Genomic DNA, 16,944 nt, shown 5'->3' on the forward strand with positions numbered 1-16,944 from the left:
AATACTCTTACTGTGACCTTGAGTTCACTTGCAGTTGTTTCCTTTTCTCCTTTAACCATCTGAAATGGAATCGTGTGTGTGGTATAAGGTAGGGAGGTGGCTCTGGATGGATGGTCAATTGTGACTATCATTCACTGACTACCAGTTGAAAGACATATTTAATATTCACTCAGTGCAAATATGAATGAGGCAAACTTTCCTTTGTGATCTACAAAAACTCGGAACACAAGGGTGACACTAGACTTCTAAGATCCTTTTCTATATCTTAAACACTAAAGCTCATCTACGTAAGGTCCACATGTCTTTCTCTCCCATTCTCTGGACACGGGGTGAGCTGTGACCCCGTACACCTCACCCTTGTGCCTTCCAGCTGAAGTTGTTCTTCTAGTGAGATCTAGCTCTCTTGGCAGTTTAGTTTGGTCACTGAAGCTCTGGCCTAAGCAAGTGTTTCTAAGTTGCTGACTGCTTTAGTGATTTCACTCAGAATGGACCCTCTAAGGTAGAGGCAACTACTTTCCCCCAAGGCACATCTGGCAAGGTCTGGAGACATTTCTGATGTTCACCACCCATGAGGATGAGGGTTATTGATATTTAGTAGGCTGCAGCCAGGGATGCTGCTAAAATCCTACAAAGCACAGGACAGCCATCATAACAATGATCTGGTCCTGAATGTCAATAGCAGCTCAGCGGAGAAATCCTAATCTAAAGATAAATATTACAATAGCCAATAAGAGGTCAATGGGAGAAAAAAGAGGAAATATGTAATACTTTCAACAATAAAAATTAAAAAAAATTACAGTAGCCAGTCAGTTTCTAAGTATCTCAAAACATTTTATAAAAGTGAGTTTAAGTTATAAGATAACTATGGATTTTATTAACTACAGGGTTTGAACTTGAATTGACAACTTGGAAGCCTATGGAATGACTTCCTTTTTGCCTGCTTCACGTCCCCTCCTTCCCCCAGCATGTGACCTCTCCTCCATCCCATCTCTCTTCTATTCCCAGCACCTCAGATGACCTGGCTCTTGTTGGAGACACCCTGAGCTGTGTGCTAGTCACCTATCCTGCTGCAGGGAGTACTGGGAAGGTGCACTTGAAGGCTCCTACTCAGGTTCTCTATTAACTCAGCAAAAGGACAGCCTGGGAATGCCATGCTGTGGAAGGTGCCCTCAGTACTTGAGAATCAAGTGGACAAAGGTTATGTGTTGTACACTTTTGAAAAGAATGATATCTATAAAAAAAATCAGATCTATGAAAAGTTACTTTTAGTAGCAACAGACAGATATCATAAAGAGATACCAGCAGCCACTCTAAATGCAGCAACATTCCCAAGTCTGTGCAGACCAGGTGCCTACCAGTCTTGGGTGGATGATGGCTGATTCCCAGGGAACTTGAGAGGGTCACTCCTCTCAACAGCAGAGTCCACACCTAGTGATGGGCAAGTGACTGCCCATACTTGGGCCCAAGGTTGAGTGTGTGGCTCAGACAGAACAACTGTGTCTGTGTGTGTGTTTTGGGGGAGGTCTTATTTTTAAGCAACTTAAGAAGGATCTGCTGACAAATTTTCTCTTTAGAATTCACAAAGTTTACAATGTAGCTAAGCTTTCTAAACTTGCATCTAAAACAAGGATTGAGCAAAAAGCTGACTCTGATATGATCAGGTCAAATGGTTCTTTAAGAGGAAGATAAGAAAAATAAAAAGTATTAGAAAACAAACTCACAGATAAAAAAAATGTTGGACAGGTCATCTACAAAGCCACGTGTTAAGAGGAACCAAAGAAAAACTGGGGTAATTATACAAGTTTTTACAATGTACAGATCAGGAAAAAGAAATCCTTCCAAAACTTACTCTTAGCACTGAATTTGTTTTCTTTTCGAGTTCTGCCAGTTTTCTTCAAGCAGTTGTCACATACAAATCTGCAAAAACATAATGGGTGTGATTAGATTATACAAAACAGTATATGTTGCCAAACTAGTGAAATGCAGCATTAAAATACGTTGTTGGCTGTTTAAATCGCATCATTATACAGAAGTGAGGAGGCAGACTGCTTTGATTCTGTAATTCCTAAAGCAGGCAAACACTTAAGACTTAAAACTTAGAATTAACTGCCATCTATCGTAATTGCTGAATTCTTGCTGACAATGAATGAAATGCAGCAGCAGCAGGGACCCTCCCCCCACTCTGTGCAAAACTGCTTTCCTTTGCCCAAGACCACAGGAAATTACTCACCCTGACGGCCAAATGATATCATAGTGTAAAACACAAATTTGATGCATTTTCCGGCCACACTCCTTGCAATCAACAAAACTGGAAGACAAAGAAAGCACACTGAATACACAGGGAACCACAAAATAGAGAGGTCTTTAGGAGCTTGTGTACTATGTTCTCTTGCCCTCTTGATTACTTTGAGCATCTAGTATTAATCCATCTGTTGATTGATTCAGCCATATTTTAAAAATGCACCAGTATATTTTCTGTGGGAAAAGTTCGAACCCTTCTTTGTACAAATGCCTCATTCCTCTCTTCTCCCAATCTCCTTTGCAACTAGGAATGAACCTTTACTTTTAAAAAGTGCTATGATAAAGGCACATTTTATGGGCCAGTATTTCTGACAGTACTATACATCTTCAAGACCAACACTTGCTCTAGGTAAGTGCACATGCCTAAACTGACTAACGTAATAGAGAACAATACTTTCAATATTATAAACATTTATTCTTAGGCCCAGGCACAGGAAATGTCTGTTCTGAGATAGTCACAAAGGTGGGACGTTCCAAACTGACTAGTAAATGACAGTCCTTATTCAAGTAAACACTGGAGAGCAAGGGGACGCACTGAGCCACTTGCCCTCACTGCAGACCCCGCCCAAGCTCACCTGGAAATCTTAACTGCAACATACTTGAAGGTCAAAACCTATATTTTAGCCACCCCCTTAGCATCATCACAACTTACAGCTGGTGGAAGTCTTAAGTGGCAAAGTGGGTTCAGGCTCTTCCAATCAGTCTGATGCTGAGCCCTATTACCCGATACATGATCAAGTGCCTGATCTTCCCACTGTCCTTGCTGAGCAAGGCTTCAACCACAAATCAAGCCTTACCCAGCTTCTCGTTCCTGCTCTACTGGAGGAAAAGACAAATTAAAAACTGCGCAAAACCGCAGCACCATTCAATGGCAATCCCATGCTGTGTTGCTCCCCCCATTCTATCTGGTGTTGTTCTGAACCTTCACTCCCTCCTTAAGTGCCGCATCACTGTCAACAAGTTCCTTCGCTGAAATTTCAACAGTTGAGCTCATCCCTGGGTTAAGAATTTAAAAGGTCAGCAGGTAACAACTCCCTCAGTTTCTGTGCCTGCTCCAAAGACACCTATTCTCAACCCTTCTCCCTCCTATGTCAGGGAAGAGGAATGTAAAAAAAATAGGATATTTGTTCTAGACCCCATTTTATCAAGTTTGAATTTCAATCTCTCTCCCCTTCTAACTATTATTAACCAACTGGTTTACTCCCCTTCCTACATTTTTATTCACGCATTTCCCTAAGCCACCACTTAGACTGGACCTTTGCTCACCCTGCAGTGTGGTCTCTTCCACCAGAAGGCTGTTCAGGTCGGCCTTCCAACTCCTGCCTAACCTGCTCCCCTGAGTCTCCTAACTAGTTCCCCTACCAGGGAGCAAGTCTTCCTCTCCACTGAACCTATCTCACAAATCCAGCATGATCTTTCTGTAACAGAAGCCAATGATGTCCCTCCAAACCTCCTTAGCACATCCAGGAGGAAACCTACAGGACAAAGAACTGTGTAAGGGGCCCTGCACCTAGTGCCTCTCCTTCACATCTCACGGGGCTCCCTCCACATGCTCTACCTACCAGCCACTTGAGCTTACCCATGTTGTTGCTGAACATCCTATGTTCTTTTACTCCTTTGTGTATAGAATATTCTTCCCATTTCTCAACACCTGATTCCAGGTGAGTGTCACCTTCTCTGGAATGCCATCATGCCCAGGAACAGGGCCCCTCACCTTTGGACCATCTTACTACCTCCTGCTATCTGTGCTATGATCCATCTGTCTCTTGTACTGACGGACAGAGCCCCGGCCTAGTAATGACTATTCCAATGTAATGTATTTTGAAGTTAAAAATGAATATAAATCATAGTGAAACTAAAAAACTGAAGGGGAGGGCATAATGTGAACAGGGAGCTGGACAATTAAGACAAATAATCGACTGGTCATTAATGATCTGGGGAGGCACTGCCTCATGCACCAGGCACTATGCACAGGCCAGAGTTCCTGTATTCAATGTGTACCCAGCCTGGGCACTACTAGTTGGAGAGGCTGAGTAAGCTCTCAACGTGAAGTTAGGTTTCAATATGAGGTCTGGGTGGAAAGTCCGTCTCTTCCACTGCAGCAACAGGCCTCACTAAAGCTACGGGTTTGAGCCAAGAGAGGGGAGGACCTGCTTCTCAGTTCTGGATGTACTACAGCCACATTTACCAAACATCGAATGGTGCTGGAGCCTGTGCTCTCTAAGCAGCTCTGAAAGTGCATTCGGTACAATGGTAGAACACAATGGGCCTCTCCACACGCTGGGGTGGTCTTAGGACTCGGCTTTGGGGACCTGAAGGGGTCATCACACTGAAGGAGCTCTGAAGCCTCTTTAGGGGCCATCACAGAGCAAACGTTGCAAACACAGCATTCTTACTGAGCACTGGAGGAAAGTCAAATATTTGACAATGGCCTTTGAAAATATACCATACCAAAGACAGTGGCAAGAATATACACCAGGCTTCCCATTTATTATTTTTAGAAAGTGGTTTCTAAGAGGTTTTCTTTCTAAAATTGCCCTTTAAATGATACTAGCACTACTCTACCAAATAGTCCTACCTTTGTTTTCTAAAGATTCACACTAAATGGCTTCTTAAAAACACGAATGACCAACTTATTAGAGAGGTTCTAATGGAACAAACATCCACCTAAATTTGGATTTTGAAATTTGGAATTTGTTAAAATTCAGTACCTAAAGAGCATATTACAGAGACATACATATTTAGTGTGAATTAAAGAAGGATTCATATATGAAATAACTTCACACAATAAAATTCCACCCAGATAAGGGCACATATGTAATACTTTAATCAATAAAGAAATTAAAAAAAAAAATTTCACCCAGAGCAATGCATTTCCAATGTCTTCTCCCACAACTCAATCATAAGGAGGAACTGTTCTTGACCTGAAACTAAAATCTAAAAGAAAGAAATAGCTATATACTCACGGTTCAGGATCTAAGGTATCATTTTTCTTCTTTTCAAACTGATCCTTTGAAATCGTCCTTGTTTAAAAAACAAAACAAAACAGAAGTTAATTAACTTAATTGATCTGTTGAGTATAAACTATAGTTTCTGGAATATTATTTTGCAACTAGTTCTTCAAACGGAAAATAATAGCTAAAATCTCAAGTAGATGCAATGATGGCATGAACATATAAAACTCAATTCTACAGCCCTAACTGGTTTGGCTCAGTGGATAGAGCGTTGGCCTGTGGACTCAAGGGTCCCAGGTTCGATTCTGGTCAAGGACATGTACCTTGGTTGTGGGCACATCCCCAGTGGGGGGTGTGCAGGAGGCAACTGATTGATGTTTCTCTCTCATTGATGTTTCTCTCTCTCTCCCTTCCTCTCTGTAAAAAAATCAATAAAATATATTTTTTAAAAAAACAAAAACAAAAAAAACTCAACTCTACAGAAAGCACCACCATTTAATTTTCTCTGTTTTTCTCAGAACATTTCCTCCTAACTAGCATCAGCACTAATTACAAGATTTAACTAAGACTAGTCAAAATATGATGGCAAAATTTGTTTCAATCTTGTTAATTTTCCATCAAATCTATATAGTGACTGGCTATTAAATTTAACTGATATTGGTGTAAACAATTCTTGTTTTAAACTGATTTTTAGAGAAGAGGGAGGGGGAGAAGGAGAGAGAGAGAGAGGAAGAGAAACATCGATATGAGAGAGAAACATCTATTTGTTGCCTCCCCTACGTACCCTGACCGGGAATCAAACCTGTAACCTTTTTGGTGTACAGGACAATGCTCCAACAAACTGAGCCACCTGGCCAGGACATAACCAATTCTTTTAATTATAACATTCCCTCAATGACAGAAAGTCAGCATCTACGTGGGGATATTTTACTTGTAAAGGGCTGAGTATATGGTTTCTACTGTCCTTTTGTTACAATAAGTGTATATATGTGAATGACTTCTGATTCACATATTTATACAATCCAATTATTAATCATGTAATAGGACCAAAAGATTAAGATGACAAGGGACAGAAAAATAAATTGAATAGGTAGAATATCTGTCATTTTGATTTATAAGTGGCCATGGTTTATTTTGCATTTGAATAAAGTAGCCTTGAGTTGCAGGGTAAGTGTCCCACACTGCTGGAAACTGCGTTAGTGTGAAGCCGCTGCCTGTGTGGGGGGGGACATCACACTTGAAGACTAGCCAGCGTGGTTGGAATCATGGCAGAGCCCAGAGAAAAGAGAGAACCATAGAACACTGGAAATCCTGGGCAGACATGGTGGCTGGCAGATTTTTAGGTTTCTCAAGCATATAAATGAGCTGACCACAGAGAACAGGCATTGGGACCAAAAGGTGGACTCAGTGAAGGAATGAAAGGGCCAACTCAGGTCTGTCTGAATTGGACCTAGTGAGCAAGAGTCAAGTCTCCAGCAAAGAAGGAGACATTTATACTCTGGGAGCTCATTATCTGTGTTATATTAGCTTCACAACTTAAAGGATGACAGTAGGTACATGAAACTCATTTTTTTGCTACTGCCAGTCTGTGGATAGGGTTACTTGGTTTCTTTAGGTGTATTGAAAATTTGTAATTTCCAAAAATGGAGGTGACAGCCACTAGGAAAAGCCAAGTGTTTTAAAAGAAGAACTGGAGCAAGGTTGAGAGAGACCTGTGAACTGCATGGTGTGGCTCTGAACACCACAGTACTGAATGGAGGGAAGAACATGGAAGTGTCACTGGTGTTCAGCTCAAACAGCTACATGTTAAAGTATGAATGTGAGCATAATTAATATGAGAAAATACACTACACACAAGTCAAAACAGCAGTGTTTCCCTTTTACTCATGGACAAGAGACAAAAACAATTAAGAGTCACTCCCGTGAAAAATGACAGGATAGTACTTACGTCTGGGGTTGTGAAGGGTCGTCACCAAGGGTAACATTCTCCCCCTGGATCTCTGTGAAACACTTCTCACAAAAATGATACCTGTCAGCAAGAAGGCCATACTTGGGTGAACTGGTCCATCATAACACACAGCCACCCAAGCAACGAAGCCACCAATCAGAGCAGGGCAGATCACCACGACGAAGGGGGGGCGTTGTTGGTTGATTGATGGGTCAGTGAGAACAATGAGAGGCACAGGGGCAGGTTGGGAAGGGCAGGATTAGAGAACAGGGAAGGGAACAAATAGCACAGACATAGAGGTAAGACGCAAACACCAAGACAACACAGAGCAGAAAGCCAAGGCAAAGCATTGATTAGCATTCGGTCTCATTGCACACATCACAGGCCATCATCACTAACAATTACTGGGCTTGGTTCAGCTCCAAGATGCAAATGTTTGCAAGGAGTTGTTAATACCAGAATTGTAAGGAGCTTAAAATTTAGAAGTTTGAATTTTGTATTAGAGAAAAATCAAATACAATTTCAGGGTTTGAGATGGAAAAAATTTACTTTGAACAAAACAGTCTGACAAAAGGCCTTGAAAAGGCAATTTAAACTCAAAATGCTTTTTTTTTTTTCCAAAATGGAAAATTTATGCTTGACAGCAATTCAGAGATTTTATTTCTGGTTTTTAAGCCAGATCTTTAAAGGTATAAAAATGTTCAGCACTCAAAACTGGTTTTAATTTTTTTCCTGTCTTTTTTCTCATGTTAATCACTTAATTGGGTTATAATACAAATGAAACCAAATCCATTTTCTAGACAAACATTTAACAGAAATGCAATAGGGGTCAAAGACTTTCCAGCCATTTATCAATAAGAATATACAGAGAAAAAACTGTGATATATTGTATAAACAATACAATATATATAAATCCACAAACAATGTTAAAGACTTTTAAAATTCAACTCTAAGCTTTGACTTAAACTTTTTGGTACTGGGACCAATCATTCATCAATCTGAGATACTCAGTGATTGACTGCTCTGACTTGGTGACAATCCAAGTTAAGCAAATTTAGAGAGTTAAATCTTTAAAGCACAATCTGCATTTGAGAAATTATCCATAACCCCAATTTCTTGTAAGATAATACAGAGCTCAGCTCAAGCTATCAAATAAGAATAATTAAAATAAAAACTATTAAATGTTTGGAAAGGACATGAATGAGAAATCAACAAAAATGCAGGCTGATGCTGCTTAAAACAAGATGGGCACACAATACTGTAATAAAAACAACAACAAGCTGAATGAATGTGACTTATACAAGCAAAAAGGATGAGCATAGGGTAGCAACAGCAGCACAATAAAATGCGGTTTTAGTGCTCAAAACTATGTCTACAAGATGCCAAGAGGATTAGTGTTAAAGACACTATGACGAGAGTTGGAGTGCCACACTGAACCAAGAGTACAGAAGGAGATGCAGTGGCTTGCAGTTTCACACGCGCGCGCGCGCGCACACACACACACAGCTACAAACAACTGAGAGTTAGACACCACCTGGCCAGTTTGTCTTCATTACTAAAATAGGTCCTCCACAAGTTCTAATTCTAACCTAAATTAAATACATTGACATTTTGTCTGCTATGTTTCACTGGCTAAATACATATAGTAAATTAAAGGCATAAAACTTGAGAGCATGCACACACTCCAAGATTACACAATTTTTCAGTATGTTGATGAGGAACATGACAGATTCCCTGTGGGTAACAACTGGATTAATGAAAGATTCTTGCTGGGACCTGTTTATTTAGGACTAAGTCAATTAATGAATTCTGCCAAGATTAAAACTCTGACCAGAAACAGATTAATATTGCTGTTTTAAAATATATACAGGGGTGGGCAAAAGTAGGTCTACAGTTGTAAGCACACAATACACAATGTTTATTATTGTATATGTATTTATTAATTATTGTATTATTTGTCTTATTATTATTTCGTATCCTCACCTATGATTTATTTTTTAGGTAACGATGGCTGGTCATTTAACCTACTTTTGCCCATACCTGTATATTATATATATATATATATTTTTTCCTGAATGAACTTCAACAATATTCTGGCTACTGACTATTTTGTTAATATTCCTATGGAGCCTTGAAATCATGTAGTGAAAGAATTTTTATGTGCAGGAGGACATGATCATCACTTGGCGGAAAGAATGAAAGTACAGAAACTATAAACCAACTCAGTGGCAACCATTACAATAGGCAAAAAAGATATCCCCTCCATGCAAAATATTTCCCTTTTGAAAATAAAACTAGAAATTGAGTGTTCCAATTCATTTTACGATTAACACACAGCCCTTGTGGACTAGCGAGAAGATAACTTTGAACACATTTTGAAATGAAATTGCCGCAATAATTACATGTGAGCATAAATGATTTTAAACCCTGGACAAATTCTTAGCTTTTGTTCAAGCAGGACATCAAGTCCAGCAACATTCAGGAAACAAGAATCATAAACCCATTATTTTCCAACGAAGGAAAATGGCCTGAGACAAATCATTGATGGCTAAGTGGCTGCAGAAACCTATGCTCTATGAGTAACTAACTATCATCCCTGAAAAATTTTAAGGATCAGTAACTGGGAGAGACAGAATTAACTCACGCTAGTGCCTGTCCCAAAGCAATGCCAGGGATGTCGGAGAATCAAACCTGTTGAAGTTTTAGAGGAGAGATGGAGGGGCCCAGGGACTCAATCTAATACTCTCTGAGAAATGCCCACAGCCCACAGAAGGGAGCATAGGCACCCATCTAGTCAAATCAGATACAACCACCTGGCAATCGGCGGGTGAAAATATCTTATCTAGTCCAAACTTTATTCACCCGGAAATATAAAACGATTCAGAAATTCACTTTTCATTGTAACAGCCTAGCTGACATTCTGCCTTGTGTGAAGGAAGCAGTTTGATGAACATGGAATTATAAAGGAGAAATACTTCACATAATCTAATGATGATGTACATCTGGGTACCTAACATTAGCACAATGTAACTGTACAGTTTATCTGTAAGGATAATTAAATGTATGGAGTAAATTTTCAAATGCAGATTGTTTTAAGTACCATATCAATATATACAAGTAACTGGGATATCTATAGATAATATCTATCTTACCTATAGGTAATAATTGGAAAATCTATAGAACAGTTTCCCCAACATGAGTTTCTTTCAAATTTTTAAAGTATGGAAACAGGTGAAATGTAACCACACTCTAGTTTATATATTAGTTTCACTTGTTTAAATGGTCTCTAGGATTTTCTATTGTTTTAGTGCCCAAACAATTTTTAAGTGTCAAAACAGTAATTCATAAAAACAGCACAGTGCTCATAGTCAAAGTTGAGAGTAAAAATGTAAGCAGTTAAAATGTCCAACACAGAATTAGGCCACTGCTTTCTTAGAATTACATGTTAACCTCTTTAAGGTCATTATTCTAGAAAGAACATCTTATGAGATTAAGCTGAGAAGTAGTATTCCTACACTTACATAGAAATACAATTGGACATTTCAAAACTTTCAAAACAGTCCTGTTTGCACTCACTCCATCAATAACCTCTTTCAGTGGGTAAGCAGTGTACCCTGATGCTATCAAATTATGAACTTATTTGCTCTCAACTTAAATATGGCCAAAATCTGTGCAAATTAGCAAAGATAGGGTCTCAAAGGACTCAGGCACAATGAAACCAATAATGAAAAGGTCCCAAAACTTCAGAGACGGTAGCAAGCAATCTGTTGTCTTTTTCTTCCTTCTATACCCAAACTGGCACCTAGCAGCAGGGGTGTTTTTCAGGATATAGTTAATTTTAACCTATTCTCTTAAAATTTCATAATTTTATTTTGCTTGGCATATAACAATTTCCAAAGTGAATTCCTAGTCATTATTTCATTAGAGACTGACAACTGAGACCGTCAGGGAAGGTGTTACTGTGCCCATATCACAAACAAGAAGGTTAAGCTTGATATATATATATACATTATGGGATGTGCTGAAGATTACTAAGCTAAGATTGTAAATGGATGGACCAGAACTTCCATAACACTTGTCTGTATGGGAGAGATTCCATTAAAAAAGGGCTATGTATCATTTCAAACTTTGTCTTAAAATACTTCTATTGATAGAAGAGCAAGCTAAGATAGAAATTAAATTCCAAAAAGTGAGCTAGGCAAGGCTTAGAAACCTTTATTGGAAACATTTTTAGGTCAAAAGTTTTTTAAAGTAGAATTTTGATGAAAGTCATTAATAATATTGAATATGGTTATATATATATATTTAAAATTAAAATAATTTAAAAACATAAATTGGAAGAAAAATAATCCCAAAATTCCAAATTATTCAAAGTCTGTGCATGTACCCCTAAACAAATAACAAAAACCTCTCTACGTATCTTCTTCAAAATATTAGAACATAAGTGATTACTAAGCAAATAAGATAAAAATAATTAAGACATCACAAGTCCTAATGTTGACATTTAATATTTGAAACTAAAGATGAAGATTAGGCATGATGCTTCTTTGTGGTCACATAAAGAATCTAGTTGCCAAGTCATAAAATGGAGGTGATGTAACTAAATCTGACCAAGATTTACAACCTGTGCTTCAAGACATAATGCCCTCATGCAATAACAACATGTGGCCACTTAAAACAATGAATGCAAATAGCTTAATTTTCAAAACCTGAAATGACCATCTTTTAATAGGAAAGTTTTTCTTGAACTCAATAAAAACACTAAATCTCATTCTGTATTGTGCAACTAATTAAAAACAAAAAGTCTATGGTTTTATTTTTTCCAATCAATTAGCACTAATGCAAGTCTTTCCATCAGACTGTCCAGGCCAAATTATCTAGACAAATATTTACACAGGAATAGTAAAAGCAATGTTTCAACTTTATTAGTATCTTGAAAAAGGCAGGTCAATCTTTGAGTTATTCTCAACTCCAGACTCTTTCTTATATGGTTACTTTGTAGAATCTAGATCAGTGTTGGTGAACCTATGACACGCGTGTCAGAGGTGACACGCCAATTCATTTTTTTTGGTTGATTTTTCTTTGTTAAATGGCATTTAAATATGTAAAATAAATATCAGAAATATAAATCTTTGTTTTACTATGGTTGCAAATATAAAAAAATTTCTATATGTGACACGGCACCAGAGTTAAGTTAGGGTTTTTCAAAATGTTGACACGCCAAGCTCAAAAGGTTCGCCATCACTGATCTGGACCATGACTCAAGAAAGAATGTACCTGATCCAGGTAGTGCAGCAAGCAACTGTGAGATCAAGTTTTTATACTATAAAAGCATTCCTTAAAATTAAGAGACTGTGAATCTATCTGAGTGACCAAGAAATACTGAAATTGTGGCCCCTTTCATTGGAACTTCAGGAAAGATAATGTATCTGGGCTATAAACAGACAAACATGCCTTGCCCTAAGACCTTTGTTCTGTAGATCAGGAAGCTGCTCAATGCTTACCTATTCTGATAGCTGTAGTAGGCTGCATCTCGAGGAATTGTACACAGTTGCTTCCCATAGCAGCACAAAGTCTGTGGGGAAAACTCATACTGCAAAAACAAAGGAGAAAATACTAAAAATATAACCTATTTATTGTCATGCAAAGTTCTAGTCAACTATGGAGGGTCAGATTCAACTAGTAAATTACTTCTGTTAGTACACTGGATAGTTTCCTAACAATTTTCACAGCTATTTAAAGATATTTTTTGATACAATGTAAAATAATTAGTGTTTAAGAGACATATATATATCGCCCTAGCTGGTTTGGTTCAGTGGATACCGCATCAGCCTGCGGATTGAAAGGTCCCAGGTTCGATTCTAGTCAAGGGCATGTACCTTGATCCCCAGTAGGGGGCGTGCAGGAGGCAGCTGATCAATGTTTCTCTCCCATCGATGTTTCTATCTATCTCTCTCCCTTCCTCTCTGTAAAAAATCAATAAAATATATTTTTAAAAAAATCAATCAATGAGTGCATTGGAATAACAAATCAATGCCTCTCTCCCCCTTTGTCTCTCTAAAATTAATAAATAATAAAAAAGAAGACATATGTTATCGATACTGAATGCACACAGGGGCAGCCAGAAATGCTTAACCCAAGGCCTTCCCCCAAAAAGCACCTCTAGCTTTGATCATCCATTATATTGCTCTGAGTAATCAATTGTTTTACTACATCTGGGTAACTTCCCAGCACACATGTGTGGCCAAAATGTTGAGTCTACCATATCATTATAGTGTTGGACTAACTGGGAAAGTTCATTGTCCAGAAACAGTTTAAACTGTACCTTGCGTCCACAACAATATCCAAGGGACTGCATAACAGGGTCAATTTCTTGTTCAAAGACCTCTGCCAGTTTACTGCAAAACTTATAGACCCGAGATGTCTTGCGATTGTAGAGCCAGGCATTGTTGAACATCAGCCAGACATCATCCACGTACTGCCAGGGTTCTTGGTACTGCCCTGTGTCTAACTTTCGCTTGATGGTGGAAAGGTCCATGGGATTCTTCACAATGTCAAAGTAATCCTTAAAGACAAAATGGTCTTAATCTAGTAGATACCCCAAATTCCAAATGCCAGCCTTATCTTAAAATAAAATAGAAAGTACCAGAACAACTTCTGTTTCCAACATGAAGAAATGAGAACTGAAAATAAAATAACCTCTGATCTTCCTCTGATTTTACTATCTAAAATTAACATTTTCAAATGTGATCAAATTCCTTCAAAGGCAAAGTTAAAGAAAAAAAATTTTAAAAGAACTGTTTACTAAAAGATGCTGTTTAGCCCTGGCCGGTGGCTCAGTTGACTGGAGCATCATCCCATACACTAAAAGGTTAAGGGTTCGATCCCCAGGAGGCAACTGATTGATATTTCTCTCTCCCTAAGAATCAATAAAAACATGTCCTCAGGCCCTAACCAGTTTGGCTCAGTGGATAGTGTCGGCCTGTGGACTGAAGGGTCCCAGGTTCGATTCCGGTCAAGGGCATGTACCTTGATTGTGGGCACATCCCCAGTAGGGGATGTGCAAGAGGCAGCTGAATCGATGTCTCTCTCATTGATGTTTCAAACTCTCTATCCCTCTCCCTTACTCTGTAAAAAAAAATCAATAAAACCTATATTTAAAACAAACAAACAAAAAAATGTGCTCAGGTGAGGATCAAAAAAAAAAGAAGTTCTGTTTAAAATTTTAAAAATAAGAATTACAATGGTAAGCAAATTTATCAGACAATATGTTTTTCTACAGATTCACTCTTGGTCTTACCAAGCAAAATGACATTCCAAGATAAACATGAAAACTGAAAACAAAAATAGTAACACTGCTTAAAAGAATCTGTTGGGCCCGAGCTGGCTTGGCTCGGTGGATAGAGCGTCAGCCTGTGGACTGAAGGGTCCCAGGTTCGATTCCGATCAAGGGCATGTACCTTGGTTGCGGGCACATCCCCAGTAGGGGATGTGCAAGAGGCAGCTGATCGATGTCTCTCTCATTGACGTTTCAAACTATCTCTCTCCCTTCTTCTCTGTAAAAAAATCAAATATCCTATACTAATAAAAGAGAAAAATGGTAATTGGCGTACGACGGATACCTTTTTCATTGGCTAATCAGTGAGATATGCAAATTAACTGCCAACTAAGATTGGCAGTTAACCGCCAGAAAAGATGGCGGCTAATTTGCATATTGCAGGCAGGATGGTACAGCGCCATCAGAGAGCGGGTTGGGGGTGTGAGTGCCAGCAGTCGCCCGAGACCTGATCCCGCCGGTAGATCCGGGCGCGGGCCAGAGAGGCGGCTGCGGCGTCCGCCCGCACTCACGCCACCAACCCGCGAGAGCGGGTAGGGGGCGTGAGTGCCAACGGTCGCCCGGGACCCGATCCGGCCGGCAAACCCGGACGCGAGCCGGCGGGGCGGCTGCGCGGGTTGAGGGCGTGAGTGCCGGTGGTCGCCTGGGACCCGGTCACACGGGCCTGCGGGGCAGCTGCAGCGGTCGCCCGGGACCCGATCCGGCCGGCAAACCCGGACGTGAGCTGGCGGGGCGGCTGTGGCGGTCGCCCGGGACCCGATCACGCGGGGCCGGCAGGGTGGCTGCAGCGTCTGCCCGAACTCACGCTGCCAACCCGCGAGAGTGGGTTGGGGGTGTGAGTGCCAGCGGTTGCCCGGGACCCGATCCGGCCGGCAAACCGGGACGCGAGCTGGCGGGGCGGCTGCGGCGTCTGCCTGCACTCACGCCCTCAACCCGGGAGAGCGGGTTGGGGGCGGGAGTGCCGGTGGTCACCCGGGACCCGATCACGCGGGCCGGCAGGGCGACTCGCCCCCAACCCGTTCTCCCGCCCAGCAGGGGACCCTCATTTCCCCCCATCACTGGTTCTGCCCCCAGCCCAGGCCTGATGCCTCTGTCAGAAGTGTCAGGCCTGGGCTGGGGTCAACGCCTGAGGGCTCCCAGTATGTGAGAGGGGGCAGGCTGGGCTGAGGGACACTCCCCCCACACACACACCCAGTGCACGAATTTCGTGCACCGGGCCCCTAGTGTGTGTATATATTTATATAAAGGATCTGTTGGGTCACCATGGCCTCTGCCATGGGATATCAAAGTGAGAAGCCCATGTGTTTTATAATTGACTAGAGACCTGGTGCACAAAATTCATGCACTTGGGGGGTGGTTCTCTAAGCCTGGCCTGCACCCTCTCACAGTCCGGAAGCCCTAGGGCAGGGGTGGGCAAATTTTTTGACTCAAGGGCCACAATGGGTTCTTAAACTGGACCGGAGGCCGGAACAAAAGCATGGATGGAGTGTTTGGGTGAACTAATATAAATTCAAAGTAAACATCATTACATAAAAGGGTACGGTCCTTTTTTTTTTTTTTTTTTTTAGTTCTATTCATTTCAAACAGGCCGGATTCGGCCCGCGGGCCGTAGTTTGCCCACGGCTGCCCTAGGGGATGTCTGATTGACAACTTAGGCCCAGGGAGCAGACATCCTTAGCACTACCGCAGAGGCAGGAGAGGCTCCTGCCACCGCCACTGTGCTTGCCAGCCATGAGCGGAGCTCAGGGCTTCTGACTGAGCAGTGCTCCCTCTGTGGGAGTGCACTGACCACCAGGGGGCAGCTCCTGCATTGAGCATCTGCCCCCTGGTGGTCAGTGCACATCATAGCAACCAGTTGTTCCACTGTTCGGTTGATTTGCACATTAGCCTTTTATTATATAGGATGTTCACCAATTCTTTAAGTTCATTTTTTAGACAAAGTCTTACATAAAACCCCAAATATAAAGTGAGTCGCCAGAGGCTGTGAACCTGAGCAAGTGGGTGGTGCTCCCAGTGCACAGTCCCCTCTCACACACCCTAACCTTTCCATGGACCCTGTGGCTTCACAAAACAGGTGGGAAACACATTTTAGTAAGAAGGTGCATTACTGTTTTGGCAGCAAACTTTTTTTAATATTTTGAGAAAAATCTACAAAACAAGGTGGTTATTTTACCCAATTTTAAGAAATAAAACATGGATAATCATGAGTTACACTGGTAAAATTATATTTTTACAATATGAACTTACAGGAATTCCAAGGAGCTGGGGATCTACAGGCTGGCGAAAAGGTAAGGACTCTGGATCCTGTCGATATAGTGCTTCTAGGGTTGGCATAAGAGCCTGGCGCAATTCCTCCGGCTTAAAGACTGTAGTTGGAAAGCATAAGAAAAATAACACTATTTACA

At 40.8% G+C, this 16,944-nt stretch overlaps 1 protein-coding gene across 3 annotated transcripts in view; it reads right to left on the reverse strand.

Annotated features, from left to right (window-relative positions):
* Positions 1-16,944, reverse strand: part of CREBBP (CREB binding protein) — a 169,084-nt gene that overhangs the window by 17,036 nt on the left and 135,104 nt on the right. For 2 of the 3 annotated variants that reach the window (XM_059692949.1, XM_059692948.1), the window contains 7 exons: positions 16,787-16,905; positions 13,529-13,768; positions 12,708-12,796; positions 7,204-7,284; positions 5,268-5,324; positions 2,231-2,308; positions 1,850-1,917 (listed from right to left, as the gene is read on the reverse strand). In XM_059692949.1, the coding sequence (XP_059548932.1) occupies positions 1,850-1,917; positions 2,231-2,308; positions 5,268-5,324; positions 7,204-7,284; positions 12,708-12,796; positions 13,529-13,768; positions 16,787-16,905 (732 nt within the window). Of the gene's footprint in view, positions 1-1,849; positions 1,918-2,230; positions 2,309-5,267; positions 5,325-7,203; positions 7,315-12,707; positions 12,797-13,528; positions 13,769-16,786; positions 16,906-16,944 lie in introns of all 3 variants that reach the window. The other variant, XM_059692947.1, reaches the window with a different exon arrangement.

This window comes from Myotis daubentonii, chromosome 4, assembly GCF_963259705.1.
Source record: "Myotis daubentonii chromosome 4, mMyoDau2.1, whole genome shotgun sequence".
Lineage (NCBI taxonomy): Eukaryota > Metazoa > Chordata > Mammalia > Chiroptera > Vespertilionidae > Myotis > Myotis daubentonii.